The following is a 23,854-nucleotide window of genomic DNA, read 5'->3' on the forward strand; positions in this document are numbered from 1 at the left end:
AACTAGCTTTTGGGTACATGGTGGGTAAATACAAATCTATATTCATATATGCTTATATATACATGAAGAACTCCAAAAGAAAAAATAAGAAACTTCAGGTTGAACCACGTGAAACTGCTGCCATTCAATCATTTTGGACATACACAAACAGCAGGTTTCATATGGTCCGACCCAACTAATTCAGTGGTTCGCAATCCATTCGGAATTTCAGCTTGGAAAGAACTTAAGAAACTACAGGTTGAAATGACATGAAACTCCTTTTGCTTTACTATGTTGGAAGCACTAGATGAAAAAAAAAAAACTGAAATTGCCACTACTAGATAACTTTGGAACTAAGGGTGCCACCTCTTACATGGCTCATGGTTACAGAGCTGCAAGCACCATAGGGAGCAGGGAATGAGTGGATAGGACTGAATGGCAATTTTTCACTTTGTATCATTTTACATCTTTTGGTGTTTCAAGCTAAGGAACTTACTGCCTTTTTTTTTTTTTTAATTTTTTTAAGAATGAACAGACAAAAGAAAAATAACAGCAAAAATTGAGTATATTCAGGCAGCATCAAATTCCTGACTGTATTCAGTTCACGCATTTCTAACAACTTATCAAGGCATCAGGTCCCTGAGATATCTGCGTTGCAGCTAACTTTAAAGCCAGATATTTGTTCATTTAGATCAATGGTTGCACAAATCATAAAATAAATATAACACTAAAATAAAATGATTGTTTCCCCTCCCCTTTGCTCATAAAAATGAGCATTCCCCTTTCTCCAGGAGGGCCCATTTTTGTTGCAGTGGATCATGATAAAAATTACCCTAAGAGTGTTGCCTACAGTTAACATAACCAAACAAACCCAGATGTCCTGGGTTTAAACCATACTCATCTCTGGCTCTTTCTTTTCCTTCATTAAAATCGTAACCCTGATTCCTTTACAATAAAACTAGCCACGGTCTTTAATGGAAAAACGAAGAATCATTCTTAACATTTAAAAAGAATGAATCAATATATTGCTTGAAAGGCACATGGTATCTCTGAAGACTGGCCGTGGAAAACTCCAGGGAAGACGACCATCTGCTGAGCACTTGTGTTCGCACTTGAGCAGAGTGGGAAGCCAAGACTCTGGGACCAGACTGGGCAATCCCGGCTGTGGCACTGACAAGCTGGGAGATACAGGTAAGCTACTGACCTTCTCTGAGCCCAGTTTCCTGAACTATAAAATATGGGTATTACTGTTACCTATAGGACTGTTAGAAGGATTAGCTAAGTTTGACAGATACTGCTAAAACCAGTAGCTGGCACATGGTATGGTATATGTAACTGTATACTTTTATGACCCTCCAAATTTTGCATCCTGTTCTCATATTCACTATTACAAGTTTTTTAAAAAAGGATCCACCTTTAAAAGTAACTAAGATAATAAACAGAGCCTTAAGGAATCACTATTTCTGTTCTGATCCAAAGGGAAAAATAAGACCATGATTATAATCACATTTCAAGCTAAAAAATATCACGTTGCTGAGTTGAGAGAACAAATATTAGTCCATGCAAAATGTCAGCCGAATAATTCACTGTAATAAGCTTGAAGATTTCTTTTTCCATCCAAGGATGACATTGGATCCCTCTAAATACTGCTCAGAAGACACGCAGGGATGCCATGGGAAGTTGAATGAGCATTCAGAAGGAGCCGGGCTGCAGAGCTGCAACCCAGAGTTCATAAAAGGCAACGAGGTGGGTGAGAGGAGGGTGTAGCTCAGTGGTAGAGCACATGCTTAGCCTGCACAAGGTCCTGGGTTCAATCTCCAGTACCTCCATCAAAATAAAATAAAATAAAAGGCAATGAGTGACAACTTGTAACACACAGTTGACTCAATCTCACATCATTTCCTTTTTCCTCAACAGCTGGTAAGGATTCAGTAAATAAAATAAACTGGCCACAGTTTGCTTATATTAATGGTAGACAACACTTTAATCTCCTGGTAATTTTTACCATGGTCCACAAGAGTTTTCTGAGTAACAGAAGTTGTTTGGAATTGGCTGCACTGAGATAATACCTTCCCTTTCAAGATTTCTGTTCATCTTCCTGGCTACCAAAGAAAACGTTTCCCATCAGTCACTCTTGACAGCCTTAAAAATTCTACTTCATTCAGGATAAACAATACTTTGGTTGGTTTGAAAAAATGTTTCTTAGACAGTCCAGCTACCTCCTACGCGGCAAGAGTTTCAAAGAAGGGCTACAAAGAAAGTTGACAGCTGCTTGAATTCAGAACCAGAAATTAAAATAGGACCTATTAGAAGTGAAGGAAAAACCCACACCACAGGGAGACGAGCTTTAAAGAATTTTTCTCTCGTCTATAAATTCTAGTTACCTGCCATGAACTTATTTTCACCACAGAAGCAGCTATGTAATTTTTTTAAGACATTAACTAAGCTTTTTTTTTCCCCTCCAGAGAAAGGGGGAAATGTTCATCCCACACAGAAGCACAGTTGAGATTATAGAGGAAGTTCATCTAAGAAGTTGCCGTGTGCTTTGTCACTGACATTAGAGGGGCTGAGTTTCGGGGAGGCGCCTGGGGCAACGCCAGAGCAGGGGAGGCAACGTGTATGATTTATGGGCACACCACAACTGCATCACAGCCCCGCCATTTCTGGCAGCCTTTTCCAACCCATTGATCTCATCATTGTAAAAGCGAGTTCAGAAATAATCTGTCTACATGCACCATTCCTGATCCAAGCCTGGTCTTAGATTTAACTTCACAACACAGCAATTCCACGCCAAGGAATCATGACTTTACTCTGAAGAGGGGGCAGGAGACCTCGACACTCGGGAAGTTATCATCCAGAGCCCACCCATGGGGTGTCATGCAAAAAAATTGGTAAGAATCCAGAGAAGACTGCCAAGCATAAGACAAAGATCTGCTTGTGGCCAGATACATGTGTGGATTATAATTCTGTGCAAGCTGATCAGACAGATATACATATAAGGGAAGGTCAAGAGCTGGAGGAGGTCACTAAGAATCCACGTCCACAATGGTTTTACACACATTTCTTCTCACAAATACGTGTCCTGATACAATTTAAGAGAGGATGGGGTAGTTACAACTCACTTACAAAAGCATGTTTTCAGGAAGGTGATTTCTAAAGTAACTCTCTAGGGAACAGAGATGAGCAAGAACACAGCCGGCCGCCAGGACGGTCAGCTACTGGCCCCTGACTGCTGATGACACAAACATCTTTCAGTGCGGTGGCCTCCTCCTATCCTTTACATACGCCTATGAATGAACGTGGATATATGTCTCTGAACTCTACACTGTTCACAACTAGGAGACTATTTTTTCTCTAAGGAGACATAACATTTTTAGTCATTATTTAATATTTCTCTGTCCACTGACTTTTCATATACACTATTTATATGAAACCTATTTTATAGAACAGTTATATGCAACAATATGCATTGAAGATACTAATAAAACAAGACATTTTCTTCTATTTGGTGGAAAGATGGTCTACATATTTGTTTTTAAAAACCCCTCAGGGCACAACTAAGACATAAAACAAGGGCAGATTTACCAATGAGCCTAAAGTGCGCCTGACGACCTCTGTTTTGATTACCTGCCTTCATCCTCCACACTGGGTCAGTAAAGAAGTCCCAACAACTTGCTTTGATATCTCTACCAGATATCCATTTTATTTTCAAATCCTAGTGCTGATTCAAGCCTACATCAACCAAAGCTTAGATTACTCAACCAGCCTTTTACCAGGGTCTGCTTGGTTCCTACAGACAGATCTGTCCTACTCTGATGCTAGAGACTGGTCCCTATCAGGATAGGGTTTCTCCTTTAAGATAGAAGGAAAATGGTCAGGCTTCACCATTAAACCATCTTCCTGTCAACAGTTGTATTTTTGCTTTTTTGTTTACAAGGCTCTGCATCTTCGTCGTGATATCTACCGCACTGTAGGACCACAATAATACATGTTCAACAAATGTGCTGCAGTTAGCACATCCGGGATCCAAGTGGGAACGTGCCAACCTAACGATACCCAAGTAAGAACTATTCTAAAATAATATTAAATCCTGCCAATTGGCTTGCAAGATGATTTTGTTTTCAACTCGTTATAAGTCATATTTTTTTGTTGTCTAAATAAACAAACTGCCAAATCATGTACAGAAGAAGATCGGCACAGAATACCTAATTACCCAAGAAGATACAAATAAAAACTAGTCCTGTGACTGTCTACTTCGGTTTAAAATTAGAGCTAGCATCAAGGAAGAGAGAGCTTAGTCAAAACTCAGATGATAATCTTCTCACTCCCCAAACTTTCTTTAAAATTTTTTTTCCTGCCTTGAATGAAAAAAATAGCAAAGAACAGGGAACTATATTCAATATCTTGTAGTAACTTGGGAGTGAAAAAGAATATGAAAACAAATATATGTATGTTCATGTATGACTGAAGCATTGTGCTGTACACCAGAAATTGACAATACTGTAAACTGACTATACTTCAATAAAAAATTAAATGTACAAAAAAATAGCAAAGAATATACCTCATATAGCCTCATGGACTTTCCTTGTATATGGGAGCATTACAATAAACACAACAGTCCCTCTTTATATAAAAAGGGTCCGGGGCCAGCCCCATCTACCAGACACTGCAGCCACAGCCACGTTCCCACCACAGAAAGAGAGCACATGCAGCCCACATAGGGACACTCCCTGAGTGCCTGGCTCTGGTGGCCAGGCATGAGTGCACTTCTCAGCCCTACAGGGCATCTCCGCTTCTTCCATGATGAGAAAGACAGCTGATTTACCGAATGCATAGAAACAAACACAGAATAAGGCACAAAACGAGGAGACAGAGGAACACATTCCAGTCGAAAGAACAAGACTAAAACCTCAGAAAAAGAACTAAAAGAAACGAAGATAAGCAATCTACCTGATAGGGAGTTCAAGATAATGGTCCTAAAGATACTCAGTGAACTTGGGAGAAGAGTCGATGAACATCATGAGAACTTTAACAGAAAGATGGCATATGTAAGAAAGTACCAAACAGAAGTTATAACTGAACTGAAAAATATACTGAAGGGGTTCAACAGCAGACTATATGAGGCAAAAGAACAATCGGCAAGCTGGAAGACAAAACAATAGAATTCACCCAGGCAGAGCAGCAAAAAAAAAAAAAAAAAAAAAAAGTGAAGATATCTTAAGGGACCTCTGGGTAACATCAAGCAGAATAATATTCATAATAGGGGTCCCAGGAGGAAAAGAAGGAGATAAAGGGCCAGAAAACTTATTTGAAGAAATAGTGGCTGAAAATGTCCCTAATCTGGGAAGGAAGCAGACATCCAGGTTGGAAGCCCAAAAAATTCCAAACAAGATGAAACCAAAGAGACACACACCAAAACACATTATAATTAAAATGGTAAAAGTTAAGAATAAAGAGATTACATGTGTGTATCAGTGAAGAATAGAAACCAATGTAGTCCTCTCTCATTCCCTGAGTGGAAGCCTCTTCTTTTCCTTTTCTTTTCTTTTTTTTTTTTTTTTTTTTTTTGATTTTATTGAAGTATACTCAGTTATAATGTATTGATTTCTGGTATACAGTACAATGTCCCAGTCATATATATATACACATATAGTTCATTTTCATACTTTTTCATTAAAGGTTATTACAAAATATTGAATATAGTTTCCTGTGCTGTACAGAAGAAACCTGTTTTAGCTGTTATAGACTGAATATAAATGGAATCAGATCATATATGTGACCCCACAGCCTATTTTTTCACTGGATAATATTTCTTGGCAACCATCTTAGGTTAGCACATGGAACTAACTTATAGTATTGATGAGTGGGAAGTCTCAATTTTACCATGCCAGCCCAGACAGCATCTAGGTCTTTTAACAAAACTATTTGGAATTCTATGAGTTTGAACCTTATTCTAAAGGTAAAAACCACATGTTTGCTGTAAAGATTTTTCTGTATAAACAGTGATAACACACAAATATCTGCATGGAATAAAATAGTAGCAAACCATGGGGAAAAAAAAGAATAAAGAGAGAATCCTAAAAACAGCAAAAGAAAAACAACTTGTTGCATACAAGAAAAATCCCATAAGGCTATCAGCTAATTTTTCAGCAGAAAAACTTCCAACCAAGAATTCTCTACCCACAAAGTTACCATTCAGAGTTGAAGGAGAGATTAAGAGTTTCCCAGATAAGCTAAAGCTAAAGGAGTTCATCACCACTAAACCAGCCCTACAAGAAATGCTACAGTGATTTCTTTCAGCTGAAAAAAATGACACTAATTAATAATAAGAAAACACAAAAGTAAAAATGCCACTGGAAAAGATAAATATATAAGAAAGGTAATGGATCAACCTCTAACAATACAAACATGATGGTTAAAAGACAAAAATAATAAAATTAACTAAAATTAAAATAACTAGTTAAGAGATGCACGAAGTCTAAAGATGTCAAATATATCACCAAAAGCATAAAATGTGATGAGAGGAGTAAAAAGAAATCTGAACACATTCCAAAGCTTTAAGTTGCTACCAACTTAAAACAGGGTACTATTTACATAAGATGTTATATGTAAGCCTCACTGTAACCACAAGAAAAAAAGTCTTACAGTAAACACACAAAAGAAAATGAGGAAGGAATCTAAACATAACACTAAAGAAAACTACGAAGACACAAAGGAAGAGAAAGGAACAGAGAAGAACTACAAAAACAGCCAGAGAATAACTAACATACTGGAAATAAGTGTATACTTATCAATAATTACTTTAAATATAAATGGACCAAATTTGCCAATTAAAACACAGGGTGGCTGAATACATTTAAAAAAAATAATCCTACCTATGCTGCCCAAGAGAGCCTCACAAGAGACTCACTTCAGAAGAAAGAGCACACACAGACTGAAAGTGAAGGGATGTAAAAGGCCATTCCATGCACATGGAAATGAAAGAAAGCTGGAGAAGCTATACTCTTACCAGACAAAACAGACTTTAAAACAAAGACTGTAATAAAAGACAAAAAAGGGCATTACATAACGATAAAGGGGTCAATCCATCAAGAAGATAAAATATGTAGAAATGTATATGCACTTAAAAGAGGATTAACCAGATAAATAGAGCAAATATTAATGAACATAAAGAAATTAAAGGCAATAATAATGGAGGACTTTAACACCCTATTTACAATGTATAGATAATCCAGACAGAAAATCAATACGAAAACGTTGAATTTAAAGAACACATTAGATCTGAAAAGATAAACAAAACTGACAAACCTTTAGCTATATTACCAAGAAAAACAGAAGACTGAACTAAATAAAATCAGAGATGAAACGGGAAGTAACAACTGATACCCAAGAAATACAAAGACTCCTAAGAGACTACTGCAAACAATTCTATGCTAACACATTGGATAACCTAGAAGAAATGGATAAATTCCTAGAAACATACAATCTTCCAAGACTGAATCATGAAGAAATAGTAAATCTGAAAAGATCAACTACCAGTAAGGAGACTGAAACAGTCATCAAAAATCTCCCAACAAAAACCCAGGCTGATGGCTTCACTGGCAAATTCTACAAAATGCTCCAAGAAGATGTAATACCTATCCTTTTCAAACTCTTCCAAAAAATTGAAGATAAATCTTCCAAACACATTTTATGAAGCCAGCATTACCCTGATGCCAAAGCAGACAAGGACACCACAAAACAAGAAAACTACAGGCCAGTATTCTTGATGAACATAGATGGAAAAATCCTCAAAAAGTATTAACAAACTGAATCCAACAAAACACTAAATATATTAAAAGAATCCTACACCACAATCAAGTAGGATTTATTCCAGGAATGCAAAATTGGTTCAACATCCATAGATCAATCAACATGATATATCACATTAACAAAATGAAGGATAAAAATCATATGATCATCTCAATAGACACCAGAAAAGTATTTTACAAAATTCAACATCCATTTATGATAAAAATTCTCAACAAAGTGGATACAGAAGGCATGTACCTTTACATAATTGTGGCCATATATGACTAACCCACAGCTAACATCATACTCCAATGGTGAAAAGCTGTAAGCTTTTCCTGTAAGATCAGGTACAAGACAAGGATGCCCATTTCACCACTTTTATTCAACACAGTACTGGAAGTCCTAGCCACAGTAATCAGGTAGGAAAAAGAAATAAAAGACATCCAAGTCAGAAGAAAGAAGTAAAACTGTCACTATCTACAGATGACATGATACTATACACAGAAACCTCTAAAACCTCCACCAAAAACCGTTAGAATAAATGAATTCATTAAAGACACAAGATACAAAATCAATATACGGAAATCTGTGGCATTTACACACACTAACAACAAACTACCAGCAACAGAAATTAACAATCTCATTTACAATTGCTTCAAAAATAATGAAATACATGGAAATAAAAGTAACCAAGGAGGTAAAAGATCTGAAAACTATTATTAGACAATGGAAAGAAATTGAGGACACAAATGTAAAGAAATTCCATGCTCATGGATTAGAAAAATTAATATTGCTAAAATGTCCATGCTACCCAGAGCAATCTACAGATTCAATAAAATCCCTATCAAAATGCCAATGGCATATTTCACAGAACCAAAACAAATAATTCTAAAATTGTATGGAACTACAAAAGACTCCAAATAGTCAAAACAATCTTGAGAAAGAAGAACAAAGCTGATATTATTACACTCCCTGACTTCCAACTATACTACAAAGCTATTGTAATCAAAACAATATGGTACTGGAACAAAAGCAGACACACAGATCAATGGAACAGAATGGAGAGTCCAGGAATAAACCCTACATCTATGGACAATTAAATTATGACAAAGGAGTAAAAAAGATACCATAGAGAAATGACAGTTTTTTCAATAAATGGTATTGGAAAAACTGGACAGCCATATGCAAACGTATGAAACTAGATCACTATCTTACACCACACACAAAAATTAACTCAAAATGGATTAAACACTTGAATGTGAGAGCTGAAACCATAAAATTCCTAGAATAAAACATAGCTGGTAACCTCACTGACATCAATCTGAGCTATGTTTTTGTGGAGCTGACTCCAAAGGCAAGGGAAACAAAAGCAAAAATAAACAAATGAGACTACATCAGACGAAAAGAGCTGCACAGCAAAGGAAACCATTAGCAAAATGAAAAGGCAACCTATTGAGTGGGAGACGATATTAGCAAGTCACATATCCAATGAGGCATAAATAGAACAAAATACAAAAAAATATCAAAATATGTGAAGAACTCATACAACTCAACAACAGAAACCCAATTTAAAAATGGGAACAGGATGTGAAGAGACATTTTCCAAAGAAGACAGAGATGGCCTACAGATACATGAAAGCAACATCATTAATTATTAGGAAAACGCAAATCAAAACCCCAATAAGTTATCACCTCATACCTGTTAGAGTAGCTATAACCAAAGACAAAAAATAATAAATGCTGCAGAGGATGTGGAGGCCAGGGAACCCTAGTACACTGCTGGTGGGAATGTAACTTGGTGCAGCCACTCTGGAAAGCAGTACGGAGGTTCCTCAAAAAATTAAGACTAGAACTACCATATGACCCAGCTATTCCACTTCTGAGTATTTATCTGAAGAACACAAAAACACTAATTCAAAAAGATCCATGCACCCCAATTTTCACTGCAACATTATTTACAATAGCCAAGATATGGAAACAACCTAATTGTCCATTGATGGGTGAATGGATAAAGAAGATGATTTCACTCATATGTGAAATCTGAAAAGACAAAACAAACAAAATGAAGCAAAAACAAACAGAGGGGAAGGGGATACAAAGATGGGTGAAATGGATGAAGGGGGTCACTGTGTGGTGATGGATGGTAACCAGACTTGGCATGGTGATCACTTTGTAGTGTATAGAGATGTCGAATTACAATGCTGTACACCTGAAATTTACATAACAAAAAAGAGGTAGCAAGGAGATAAATTTGGAGCAGGCAGGAGAAAACAGACACACAACACACACTGAACTTTCTTAGAGTTACTGTACTATTTCTAAGGAAATAAAAACACAGAATAAAACAGAAAGAAGTCTTTGGTTTTTCATTATCTTTTTGGCACTTAGCACCCTACCTCATATTTTCCTATTCCACAACAACTGATTTAGCCAAATCTACGCAGCTTTGAGGTTCATGAGATTATGAAATGCTATATGAAAATGATCAATAAGTCCTCTACAAAACAGTAAAAGAATTTTGGTAAAGATTTAACAGCTGCTCTATTTGAAGAAATCTAGCTAGATACCACATCCATTTCAGTTCCTATTAATCATCAACAGAGATCCTTAAGCAGTAACCAGAATTTTATTCTGCAAATACTAAGTTTAATACCATTAAATCACATATTACAAGGAAAAAAGATGAGCATTGTGTATGCAGTATGGCTAAACGTGCCAAGGTTAATTAAAGCCTTTGTTAAAGGAAAGATACTAAGTGTTTTTAATTAAACTGGGGGGCGGGAGGTTGAAAAAAAAAAAAACATGACAAAAACCATATCTGATTTCTCTCCTATTTCATGCCAGCTAGGATTCTCTGCTTCTAGGTCCATCCTTTTGGCTCATGCAAATGGCCTTGCAGACTTCTAATAAAGACTTTCTGATCTGCCTAGTGTTGAACCGAAACCAATTCTCAGTGTCTTCCAGAGTTAGTAAATCACAGTTTCATACTCTACTCGCAGAAGAAAGATACCACAAACCACTTTGTTCAATCAGATCCATGACTAAATCATAGAGCTGAAGAAAATCTCCAATCATCCAATCTAGTTCTTTGATCTTGGAAAATAGTCTACCTAACTTTGAAACAAAAACAATTTGTCCTGGATTTTATGAAGTCAAATTTAATTTGGACTACAGTGTAAATGGGATGGGGGGTGGGGAAACATATCTGCATTTAAATTTTTTATCAGACTCATAATAAACCAAAGAATTTGGAAAAATAATTCATACCTTAACCAAAACTAGGTAAGCATGGAAAATGACTCAACTGCCATCAGTAAGAAAAAACACATAAAAAGATTTTGAAAATTTCAAAAAGAGTTGACAATTAAATGACTCAGGCTTCTGAAAAACATTTAAGTCCTGGTGACAAGAAGAGATTTTTTTTTGTGGGGGGTGGGTAGAATGTTCAGTATGTTAAGAGATAATCAATAACATAGTTTTTTAGTATTCCTTCCTTGTTTGCTTCCTTTCAAAAGCATTTTCCCCTCCTTTCTTTATTTATTTCCTTTTTCAGAATATGCAAAACCCAGACCCCGCTTTGTTCTCTCCAAAATAATTCTTTTTCACACAACTTGAGTTTCACTAAAGCTTAGCTACAAATAATGGGGATGGAGAAGGGATAAATAACAGATTTTAATTGCTTTATCTTCTGACCTCTGCGATAAAATAGTATCACTCCCTGATCAAATCATGGGCTTTTCTGATTCTGACAACTTTCAAAAAAAAAACAAAACAAAGGCTGCAGTCAAGAAAGATTAATGTAAAGTTATAAAATGCAAAATGTAGACTAAAACATCATATAAATAGTGAACATCCAACTAAAGGAGTTAAATATTTGACAATCTTCTTTCTCCTTTTCTAATTAAATATTTTTAAGAATTATTACATAGTGTAAAAATTAGGAAAGCTGTAACTGTATACCATTTTGAGCATTCCCACGTGACGTGGGGCCTAACATTAGTAAAGGGTGAACTGTTTCTGGAAAGAAAAAAAAAATGTGCTAAATACTTCAGCAGCTTCCTACCCATTAATAATCACTCAGCAACCCAATGATCAAAAGTTTAGTACAGTACGTACACAGGACTGGATATTACGACTTGATTCCTAAAAACACCCCCAAAGTTGATGTGACTCTAAAATAAAAGGTCCCTCTTTGGTCATTTCCTTTATGAAATAAGAGTCAACTCAGTGTTGCTCAAGAACCGGTGGGCCCATGTAGGTATCATCTCATGTCTCCTTGATTTTTTTCCCCCTCCTACTTTCCAACATTTGCCTTATTCACTATTATTTAACACTCCCACCGGAAGACAAGTGAGATATAAGAAAAGGTGCAATTCAAACCAGTCAGTTTTACTCCTTATTAGCAACTCTGCTGAGAAAGAATGAAAGTGAGAAAAAAGAGAATAAAAAGTTAGCTGAGCTCAGAACCTGAAACTAACGTCTAAAAAGAAGCTTTAAAATTACAGGTTGACTTTAATAAATCATGCCCTGCCTCTGGAAAATAAGGACCTGACTGTAAAACTTGTGTTTGTATCATATGCATGCATGTCTTGAACAATTTAAAAGAATACCGGGCAAAGGGAACTATACTCAGTATCTTGCAGTGACTATGGTGAAAAACAATATGAAAATGAATATATGTATGTTCATGTCTGATGAAGCATTATGCTGTACACCAAAAATTGACACAATATTGTAAACTGACTATACTTCAATAAATATATGTATGCACAAGAGAAAAAAAGAATGTCAGAACATCTTAGCCCTCAGTGTCATTACCAGAGGCATTTGCACCCTCCTGCACAGACCTGAGAATTAGTTAAAGACAGCTGTCCCTTGCTTGCATGAATCTCTGGGTATTAGCTTTGTGGACCTTTGATTATATAGCTGCCTGTGATGAAGGCACTGAATTTATTTCTATCCTCATTTCCTTCCTCCTTTTGACAATCATCTCATACCTCCAAACCAATAAAACCTCGTCAGCTTAGATGGTACCCTCCACATCAATAACCACATGATTATACATCGGCAGCTGGTGGTCTCGACAAGGCACTCAGTCTTGTTTTGTAGGAATCAGAGCTTACAATTCCAATTTCTAGGCACTCTGTAAAAAACGAGGCCATTTGGCAATACTGAGAGAAGGTGGCCACATGACCATGAGTTGGAAAAGGGCAGCATGGACAGGGAGTGAGGACTTCCATTTATCAGAGTCCCACCGCAGCCCAGTTCACTCTTCCTCGCCGCCGAAGGTGGTCGACCTGCCACCCCGCCATACGGTGAGATGCCTGCCTGAAGAGCAAGTCGGAGGAACGGGGCAAGTATGGTGCAGGAGCCACAGACCTCAGTGCCACGGGGCCCTGTGCCTTTGATCCCAATGCATTTCACATCAGACTCGACCTGCTCCTCTCTCAAAGATTTGCTTTAATTTTAGTTTCTCTTCCAGTTTGTCTCAGGGTTATGTAACCTCACAGGAGGTCACACAAGTCTCCCAAAAAAGAAATTTAAGCTGTCTTTTCAAAATAAAAAAAAGCACCATGCATAACAAAGACAAACACAAAACTGAAACTTGCCTTCTTCCCCTGACAAGAAAGCTTTACCCTCCCTGTTAATCTCCAAAATTACAATCTTAAGGGGAAAAGAAATGAAAACACAAAGGATGGAAGACCGTGGCCTGCCCTGGGGATGCAGGCTATGCCGCACTCCCAACGCACCATCAAGAAGAAGAATGTAATTAACATCTTACCCTCTTCCAGCTCAAGACAAAGATTATACACGGCCACAGGTCGCTTAGTCCTCTGGCCTTGTCTCTTCGATTGCCTTGGTGGAGCATTTGGGGGCGACACTGACAGGGAGACTGGCTCAGGGAACGTGGCATCAGGCAGGGTCCGAAAAATCTGCCATCAAAACACAAAGGACATTAATTGTTTTCCATGAGCAGAAACCTGGGTAATTCAACAATACACCAGTATCAGACAACATTTGATTTGGAGTTCACCCAAAAGGGACTGGAGCCAAAAACCCGTTCCTTCACATTTGGGGTGTAAGTCATGAGTCTTTTTTTTTTTTTTTTAACAGGAGATTCCAAAATAAAATTTCTCATTAAAATTAAGTAAAGGCAACATCAAATCATTATCCTTCAAAATAAACCCACACCCAAACCAAACAGGCGTCATCATCTTCACCAGATGGAGGCAATATCACAGCTCTTCATCCATAAAGGAAGTAACCAGGATAAAACGCTGAAAACAAATATCCCACTAAATGTCACACAGGGTTATATTTATGACAAAATGCTATTCTCAATTTTTTTTCAGACTACGTAAACAGAAACATACGACTGCAAACATTTTTTACACGTTTAAAAATAGCCTGTGCTTATGAAATTACCTTTCAAATTCCCACATACGTTTCTATTAAAACACTTTGTGGATTTTATCCATTTGTTTAATGGCCGCCAACTTCTCTTGAGCATCTCCCCTTCATTTATGACACCTAGAATGTCAACACCTTGCTCATCTATAGTGTCATTCCTCTATCAGCAATGACAATGTGAATTAAAATGTGCTGCCTCCTTGCTTAGCAATTTTTTTTTTCCTTTTGAGAAAAGCCAACTGTGCCACACAGGGAAGGATGTCATACAGAGGTGACTTAGAGTTTCCACGGCTGCCAAGACCTGAGTTCAGAAACCTCCCCTCCCCAACGACACTGGAGTCCTTTCAGCCTTCAATAAAGTCGTTAACAGAAAATATTTGGACAACACCATAACAGACACTATCTCCGGAGGGCTGGCGTTCTAACAGTGGATGCAGAAAGAGCTCCAGCTAGCATTAAACAAAACTGAAATGTAAAACTCACAATAAAAGGCACCGTTTGAAAGTCCCACTGTTTCAAGGAGATTATCCTTTATGTATTTGAATAAAAACAAGCACGTGACCTGTGTATATAACTGAGGGTATTGCTTACATACATGTAGCACATTTAATAAGTAGCCAACAGGGGGAGGGTATAGCTCAAGTGGTAGAGTGCATGCTTAGCATGCACAAGGTCCTGGGTTCAATCCCCAGCACCTCCTCTAAACATAAATAAATGAATAAACCCAATTACCTTCCCACTCAAAAAAAAAATTAATAACTAACCAACTGGTCAGAATTAGAATCACAGCCTAAAAGTCCTCATGTAGAAACTACCATATACCATAATAAAAATAAACAACTTCAACAGAGCATTTCCTTTATAGTACCATACTGCCCCCTCATGTGGAAACAGAATTTAAAAATGGTTTAAATTACTGCAGACAAATATTTGCTAGTGAAAATTTACTTTAGTGCTCCAGCTGGTAACCTGCTCTTCCCATATTTCCACAGACTCTGTGTTCCAAGAGGGCACTCCAGCAAACAGCAAACGACTTCTCTGCCTTAAAAAATCCTCTGCCGTCTAGACTATCATCCACAGCTGGATTTATTGCCATCTGTCATTGTTCACATTACAGAAGGTTGTGGAGCGGTGGGCACAGGAGAGTAGTCAGGCTGAGAAGAGGATGACAGTGATGAAAAAAAGAAAAGATAGGAAAATTTAATTCCATGGAAAGAAACTAGCATGTGTGTGTGACCCACACTGGGAATGGCTCGTAGACTTACTTACGTTTGATCTTTACAAATATAGTACAGGCCTCTGGAACGATACTGGAATAGGAAACCGAACAATATACAGAGTGAGGACACCCAAAGCTTAAACTAGCTGTGGAAAAATTATATCCTAAGTACCGGCCCTGGATAGCTGATACCCCTCTGAGCAAAGATCACACAAACTGGACTGATGCAAACGCTGCCAATCATTTCCCCCAACCCTCCCCCTCCACCAGCACCACCACTCGGGGTGAGGGGGACAGGAGCAGGGTGTGGCAGCAGCCCCCGGCTGCAGAGCCAGACAACCAAGCACAATGGGAGTCAGGAGTGTGGCTCCTATGTTCCTTGGGGACTGATCAGAGGCACCCCAGAGTTGGGCCTACAGGAGTCCCAGGAAGACCTAGGCCATTGTTCAGTTCACATCAGAGTGCCTAGGAGAGTACTATTCAGCCAGAAGGAAGAAGAAAGTCCTGCTGTTTGCAACAACACGGATGAACCCTGACGGCGCTGTGTTCCATGGACTAAGCCAGACAAAGACGAGACTTCATGATCCCATTTATATGTGGAATAATAATAAAAAAAAAAATCATAGAAACAGAACAGACTGGTGGTTGCTAGGGGTGGCTCGGGTAATGGGGGAAGGTGGTCAAAATATACAAACTTCTTCCAGCTATAAGATAAGTAAGTTCTGGGGATGTAGTGTCCAGCATGGTGACCGTAGTTAACAGTGCTGCATTATATATTTGAAAGCTGCTAACAGAGTACATCTTAAAAATCGTCCTCATAAGAAAAATAAATTGTGACTCTGTGAGGGTGATGGATGGTAACTAAACTTATTGTGGCAATCTTTTGCAATATACACAACTAGCAAACCATTATGTTGGACATCTTAAACTAATACAATATTACGTGTCAATCACTTCTCAATAAAACTAGGGGAGGGAGGATATCTGGGCATGGGGACTGGGCTTCAGTTTGAAGTTTAAAGCTACCCGGGTGGTTCTTTTGTGTGCTCAAGGCTGAGAAACCCCGAAATTCCACAGCATTCTGTCTTTGTCTTGGCTGGACCAAAGTATAGATTAAAACACCAGAAAGATTATTTCAGAAAAATGGGGCACTGGACATCATGCAGTCAAGTGGAGCGTCCAAAGAGCCCTAATTAGGCATAAAATGCTTCAAAGACTCTAAAGACCAACCATCCCCTTAACACGCCCTATGCTGTATTAGCATTTCAAAGAGCTAACCTACCGTCCAGATCAGGGGGTTCCAAAGCACAGAAGCTGCTTGAGAAGACACTATCCTGGCTTTTGAGTCTTCTCGATGAGGGAGGCTTAGATACAGTAAAAATACTGTATCTCGTTTTCTCATTCAAATGAGGACCATAATACATACATCTCAAGTTACTCCAACAAGTAAATGAGGCAGTATGTATGCAGTGTTTGGCACAATCCTTAGCACATAATAACCAGAAATAAATGGTAGCTACTGCATTTGTAGTATGATCACATCCAGTAAATAATAATAAAAATGGATGCAGACCCCTTATTACTTCACTCAACCACCATTTTGAGAGGTCACTAATTTCTTGGTGGCCTGGAATATTCCTCAGATTTAGTGTTTAGTTAATTGAAAGTGTCTGTGGAAAAGCTCACCAAACAATGGGCTACAGGGATGCAATAAATAGAGCCTCTTATCAAAACTCCCAAGTCACCTAGAATCACACAATTGTTTTGTGTGTCTACTTCTGCATTTCAGCACTGAAATTTGAGATTTAAATTACTTTCTCTCTCATTGAATACATTTAACATTTCATAAACACCTACTAGGTGGTAGGCTTTCTCTGAAGCACTTCAATATTCTCAAAAACTTTTGAGGTAAGAATTGTTCCCCACATTTTAAAACGATACAAGTGCAAAGACTGAACAATTAGCCCAAGTCGCCACCATTTGAAAATGGTACAGTTGGTACCCTAACTCTCAACTCTGATTCCAAAGCCACTTTAAAAAACAAATAAAATTTGCTTTCTATGTCTGTGGGTCCGTTTCTGTTCTGTAAATGAGTTCATTTGTGTCTTTTCTTCAGATTCCACACATAAGCGATATCATGTGGTATTTTTCTTTCTCTTACGGCTACCAGTGGGGGAAGGGATAAATTGGGAGTCTGAGATTTGCAGATATTACTATATATAAAAATAGATAAATAACAAGTTTCTACAGTATATGACAGGGAACTATATTCAATATCTTATACTAATCCATAATGAAAAAGAATACAAAAAGGAATTTACATATGTATCATATGACTGAAACATTATGCTGTACACCAGAAATTGACACAGCAGTGTAAACTGACTATACTTCAATAAAAAAAAAAATGTAATCCTCAAGGGAAAAAAAATCACCAACTATACTGTTCTGTATCTGTTTAGAAAAAATAAAACTGGAGAATTATCTATACAGGCTCACCATCATCGTGCTATGTTCTCCTAGATGTTTCAAGAATGCATCACTTTTTTTTAAATGTTTTTTTATTTTTTTTTATTATTGCATTATTTAATTATTTTATATGTGGGGAGGTAATTAGATTTATTTATTTTTAGACGAGGTACTGGGGACTGAACCCAGGACCTCATGCATGCTAAGCATGTGCTCTACCACTTGAGCTATACCCTCCCCCCAAGAATGCATCACATTTAAAGTGCATTTTATCTCATCACTGCACTAGCCTCAGTTTTTTTTCTTTTTAAGCTACAAAGCTATGCTCTCATGGTTCCCTCTGAAACATCAGAAAGACATTCTTTTTACATTCAGAAGAGGAAGAAACAGTCAATTTTATTTACTTTAACATGTTGTCCTGCTTTTTGGCAATCTGACTTGAGAAGTTAAAATTTAGCTTCTCTTGTTTTGTGTAGCCAAGATGTGCATCCTCTTTAAATATGACATTGATTATCCAATTCTAGAGCCATGGCCTGGATGCAAACTCCTCTACCACCCGGGTCTCTTTCCAAAATTGTGTGACTCTCTCAACTCCCTTCCATCCTGTCACCTTTGTTCTGGGGCAGGTAAACTCATCTGAAGCAAAGCAAAAGATTAAGTTTACTCAAAACTTTTTTTTTTTCCGGGTCAAAAATTTCTTCACTGCACCTACGGTGGAAGTGTAACAGAAGGAAAACTCAGAGCAGACGATCCACTGACAAAAAACAAAACTCCACGCGTAGGCGCGTCAGGGAAGGAAGGCTTATTCAGGTCTCTGAAGGGTGTGAGCACAAACAGAAGTCTGGCACTGCCGCTCAGAGTCGCAGACTCCTCAGACTCAGCACACTGGATGTTTATGCCCGCGGGACGTAGCCGTCCATGTGAGTATCTCCCCAAGCCCGTCATGCTGCTCCCAGGGGGCCACGTGCGGAAATGACTGGGCCACCTCTGCCGGAAATACCTTGCAGAGAACAGGAAATAAGCAAGTCCTCTGCAACTTTTACTTTAATACCCACCGCAAACCGTCAGCATTTGGTTCAGCTGAGTTAATAAATACTTTGCATAAAGGAAATTAAGGGGGATGAGGTAACTTTTAAAAAGAGGTTTCTAACGCAGAGTTCGGGGGTCTTTATTGGGACAGGAAGATGACTTACAGGCCTGTGGATTCCTACCATCTCGAATACAAACAGTCTCCACTACTGGGTACTTGCAACATGCCCGACATTACGCCAAGTGCCTGACTTAACAGAGATGTGAACCCAGACGTCCTGATTCCGGCACGCGTGTCTTGGACACAATGTCTGCCCTGCCGCCTCCAACGTAACCCGGTCATGTTAAGCCCCGTTCATACTGTGTCAGCTTGGGTGATGTCATGTCTCACATAACTATGTCCATCCCTAAACAGGGGTGTGACCGGAGACAGCGGGAAATCAATGCGTACTCTCCTCAGTAAACCTGTCACATAGAAAGGAGGCACAAAGTAAAATTTCTAAATCCCTTTCTAAAATACATAACTACAAGATGGCCAAATATTTCTTTCAGCTTCAGAGTCTACAATGTGTTTAGACAGACGTTCGTTACCTTGGGGCTGCACGACTCAAAGAGGCAGCCCGGACCATCATCCGTCTACGACATGAATTCAGGGTTTGGCTGTGGTGTGCTCTGAAGACGTTCCAGCCACGTGTCCTTGAGCCAGCACTCAGCCCAGGACTAAGTAAGGTCCTTTTATAGGAAATTCAACTAGAACTGATAACCAGGACTGACAGAGAGATAGCAGTTGGGTCTGGGCCAGATGAGGCCGCATGTTTGTTCTGGTTCATTCAAACTCAGAATCTCAGAGCTGAAGGGCCTCCTGGGTATCGCTGAGCCCAGCCCCTGTATCTCACAGCTGAACAAGGGGAGGCCCTCCTTGTTCATGAGAGGAGGAAGGGAGGGGCAGGAGACATCGCCAGCCTGGTGGTCACCCAGCCCGCAGGCGCCGGCTTTGACAGCAGCCCTGACTTACCATGAGCTTTTTGAAAACAACTTCAATTTTGGTTTACAAACAAACAAAAGAAGAAAAGCCAAAAGTATGTTTTGAGGATGTTATTAAATTGGTAGAGTTTCTGTTTTTCTTTTTCTTTCTAAGGTTTCAGTTTAAATTTTTGGAGACATTTTCAGACCTCTTCCCAAGTCCTAACAGGATCTGTACCACACCGATTCCTGCAGTACTCTGTGCCCTAAACAGAGGACTATATGACTGACTTCACATTTTGACTGCAAGACTTCAGTAGATGACAACCTTTATCAACTAGAATTTACAAAATGGAACACACCCCAGAACTACCTTCCCCAATTCACAGGCATTTTCAGTGAATAAACTGTGGATGCAACACCAGTGACCTGGTCTTCATAGTGTTTAACAGAGACCAACAGAGGTATTAATAATAATAATTAAAAATAAGAATTGTGATAACTTTGATAACATATTGGAACCAAGAGGCATTAAAGAAATTTGCACATGCCCACTAAATAATGTTCCCCCGAGTCAGTTCATGAGGGGAACCTCTCCTGATCAAGCCAAAGCTGCACTGCTCTGGTAGTCATGGTGCAAACATACATTCCCAGTTATAAAATGTTGTTTTCTGGTTTACAAACCTTTAAAAACACTCCAGGTGCATTTTTATCAATTTGCACCTGCAAACATTTGGGAAACGCAAGTGCACACTCCCCGAAGTCAGAAAACACGTTCCAAACACAGCTGCAACTTGCCTTTCACAACCCAAGTGTCTACAAATATCCTTAACTGAATAGAAAGCCAACGCATACCGAGAATTTCTCTTCCAACGTGTCCTTTGTTCACGTACAAACAGAAAGTGTATAATTCTGCAATAAAAGCCCAGAATAACATTTAAGAAATACAGATACTCTGCATCAGCGACAAGGCATCCTCCTTACATGTTCCTTTGTTTTCCCCTTCCTCCTCCTTCAATTTAGGTGTACCACTTCTCCAGAGGTTCTTTTTCCTCTCTGTCAGCCTTCATCTCTCCAGGACGTAAGCCTGCCGACGGCAGCAGAGAGGATGAGAACCCAGGAAGCGCAGTGTTCGCAGCCCCCAAAGGCCTGGGCACCCGCAAGGAGAGGCCTCCCCACCCAGGGCTAGCTCCGGCCGCGACAGAGAGCAGGCCCCTCGCTCAGTGTGACCTGTGGGTCTTTAAAGTGAAGGTAAGTAAACCTGTTTAGAACTGACCCATCATCTTATGAAACTTTCAAGGTGAATGACCCTTTTCCTTTTGGAATATAAGCTATGACCCCCTAGTCATTTGGGTAGGCGGGAGTGACCATTTCCCTGGGGGGCGGGACAATAAGCCCTGGACGTGTTCATTCTACAAAAGGAAATGTGTGAATGTTAATCAGTGAAGAAAACATCTCCTGAAGACATGCATATGATATTTATCAGAAGCATCTGAAATCTTTTTCCAAGTATGAACGCCCCCAGGCATGGCCTACATATTTAAGAGATAATGCAACACATCTTTTTTTCCCCCCTATTTTAGCTCTCATAACAATAAAATGCCTTAAAGCAAAACCATGTTTTGAAGGTGGTCCATGATGATACTTTATAACAAGCTGCACGGGAGGTGTGGGGAGTGGTTTCAGCCTTCATGTTTAATCACTGCTCCTAAAATTTATGGGAATAGTTTGGTTTCCATTTTTTAATAATAACCTTTTTTTCAAATTACAATTTATTCATGCTACGAAAGTGATAAGTAATACACATTACATTCCTCGCTGAAATTCTAGTACACACACACACACAAAACCTCTTCAAAGACGATAGAAACCACCCATCATTCCACACACAGAAACATTTCTGTTAAAATGTTGATGACTATGCAATAGGGTTTTTTTTTCTTTCCATGCAACATATGTCTCACTTTAAAGAAGCCAATACATCAGGACAACTGTATGTGGACCTCAAGTTCCTAGAATTTCCCAGTATTCAGCCTCTACATACTTGAAAGGTGACCTGTGCTATATGCATCTGTTAAGAATAAGCTCTGGGCAATATTCGATTTCTAAACACATTAGGACACAGCTAGATTTTACCTCCCAGTTGAAATGTTTCTAATTAGGGGTTTAGCAAATATTCATGTACAATTTTAAGAACATTCCAAACGGCTTCCAATGTTTAGACCCTCATCTTCACCAACTCAAGGTAAATGAAGGTCACGTATATTAGAGCCCCAAAGCCCGCTACTAGCCTCTCAGCGCACACAGACAATTCATTTTCATAAGCATTTTTTTTGCTTTGTTTTGTTTTTTAATGGTGGTACTGGGGGTTGAACCCAGGACCTCATGCAAGCTAAGCACAAACTCTACCACTGAGCTATACCCTCCCCCATATAAATCTTAAGATATGATGAAAGCATTATCTGGACCAATTTCCTGCACCTTAAGAGGAGAGTCTAGAAAGGTTAATGCTTATTAAGATGCCTGGATTCCACCTCAGCTGGGAGCTTGCTCACTCTCCGTTATTAGTGGCTGTGTTGGAAGTGCAAGAAGAAATATTTCCCTCAGCTGATCTCCCTTTTCTTGGGACCAGCTTTGACACAAACGTTTCCAGTCATGAGGGGCAGTGCAATGATATGTTAACTGGAAGGAGAGACAACAGGATAAAACAGCCGTAGAGTCACACCCCGAGGTGAGCGGAACCCCCTTCACCCGTATTGCTGTTGACATTCCAATAAGCAAGTGTTTGGCACTTACATTAGTATAAAATGTTTAGTACCCGTCAAATTGGGTCATGCATGCTTATCTTTGTCACAAATGACTTCAAGATTCCAACACTGCTTTCATGTTTATGTTACATTTATCATGTTACGTTTATTTACTGGGAGAGGAGCACACCATGTTTAAAATGTATGCGTAATTTAAATCTCAATACCTAAATGTGGAGGAGCCAGTAATGAACACTAACATTAAAGGGTAAAAGTCTGCTGAAGAACAAATTCTTCAATATTGTCAGGGTATCTCCTACTGGATCACCATCAATTACAAAGAGATAGGCACATCTGCAATTGAGAAATCTGGCAGTCACCACCCGTAGCAGTTTTAAAACATGGCTACAGATTCTTCGACATTCTTCCCAGCCAGGAGTGGTGTCTATGCCCCCTCCCCTTGAATCTGGGCAGGTCCCCGACTAAATCAATCAACAGCATATGTGTTAGTGATGCTAGATCACAAACAGCCTTCCAGTCTCTGCCAGGCTGGCTGGAGCCCTCACTCAGAGCCCTGAGGCTGCCACGTACTGTGGGGAAGCCCAAGCCAGAGGAAGGGGCCTGTGTGTGTGGCTCTGCTCAACAGCTCCGGAGGAGCCCAGCCTCCCAGTCCAGGCATCAGATGTGAGTTTGGAAGCCTCCAGTGGGGTTCCAGACCCCCGCCATTCTAGACCTCCCAGCTGATGGACTTTGAAGAATCAACATCATTCACCTACCGCCCCAAAATACAACACCTAGACCTAATCATGAAAAGCCAAATTTCAGACCGTTTTGCAAAACAACTGGCCGGTATGCTTTAAAAGTACCAGTATCAGAAAAAAAAACAAAGATGGAGAAGTGAATTCCATCCAAATTAAAGGACACTTAAAGAGATGTGACAATCATTAAATACAATGCATGACCCTGGATCGGCTCCTGCACTGGGGGACATTTTTCTAGAATAGGTACCGTTTGAGGACTGGCGAAGTATGAATACGGATTACCCATTAGATTAGTGCCTCTCAAATACCGATGAGGGTACAAGTCCCTTGGAGGGCTGTGAAAACGCAGGTTCTGATTCATCAGGTCTGAGGTGGGGTCCCAAATTCTCACTTCTAGCAAATTCCCAATTTGTGTCAGCACACTGGAATATGGTCACACTTAGAAACACAATATATTAGATAACAATATAGTGTCCATGTCAAAC

At 39.1% G+C, this 23,854-nt stretch overlaps 1 protein-coding gene across 21 annotated transcripts in view; it reads right to left on the reverse strand.

Moving 5' to 3' along the window:
• The window catches only part of ARHGAP10 (Rho GTPase activating protein 10), a 301,184-nt gene that overhangs the window by 52,657 nt on the left and 224,673 nt on the right, over positions 1-23,854 (reverse strand). For all 21 annotated transcript variants that reach the window (XM_064491268.1, XM_064491252.1, XM_064491357.1 and 18 more), the window contains exon 19: positions 13,553-13,703. In XM_064491268.1, the coding sequence (XP_064347338.1) occupies positions 13,553-13,703 (151 nt within the window). The remainder of the gene's footprint in view (positions 1-13,552; positions 13,704-23,854) is intronic.

Source organism: Camelus dromedarius, chromosome 1 (assembly GCF_036321535.1).
Source record: "Camelus dromedarius isolate mCamDro1 chromosome 1, mCamDro1.pat, whole genome shotgun sequence".
Classification (NCBI taxonomy): domain Eukaryota; kingdom Metazoa; phylum Chordata; class Mammalia; order Artiodactyla; family Camelidae; genus Camelus; species Camelus dromedarius.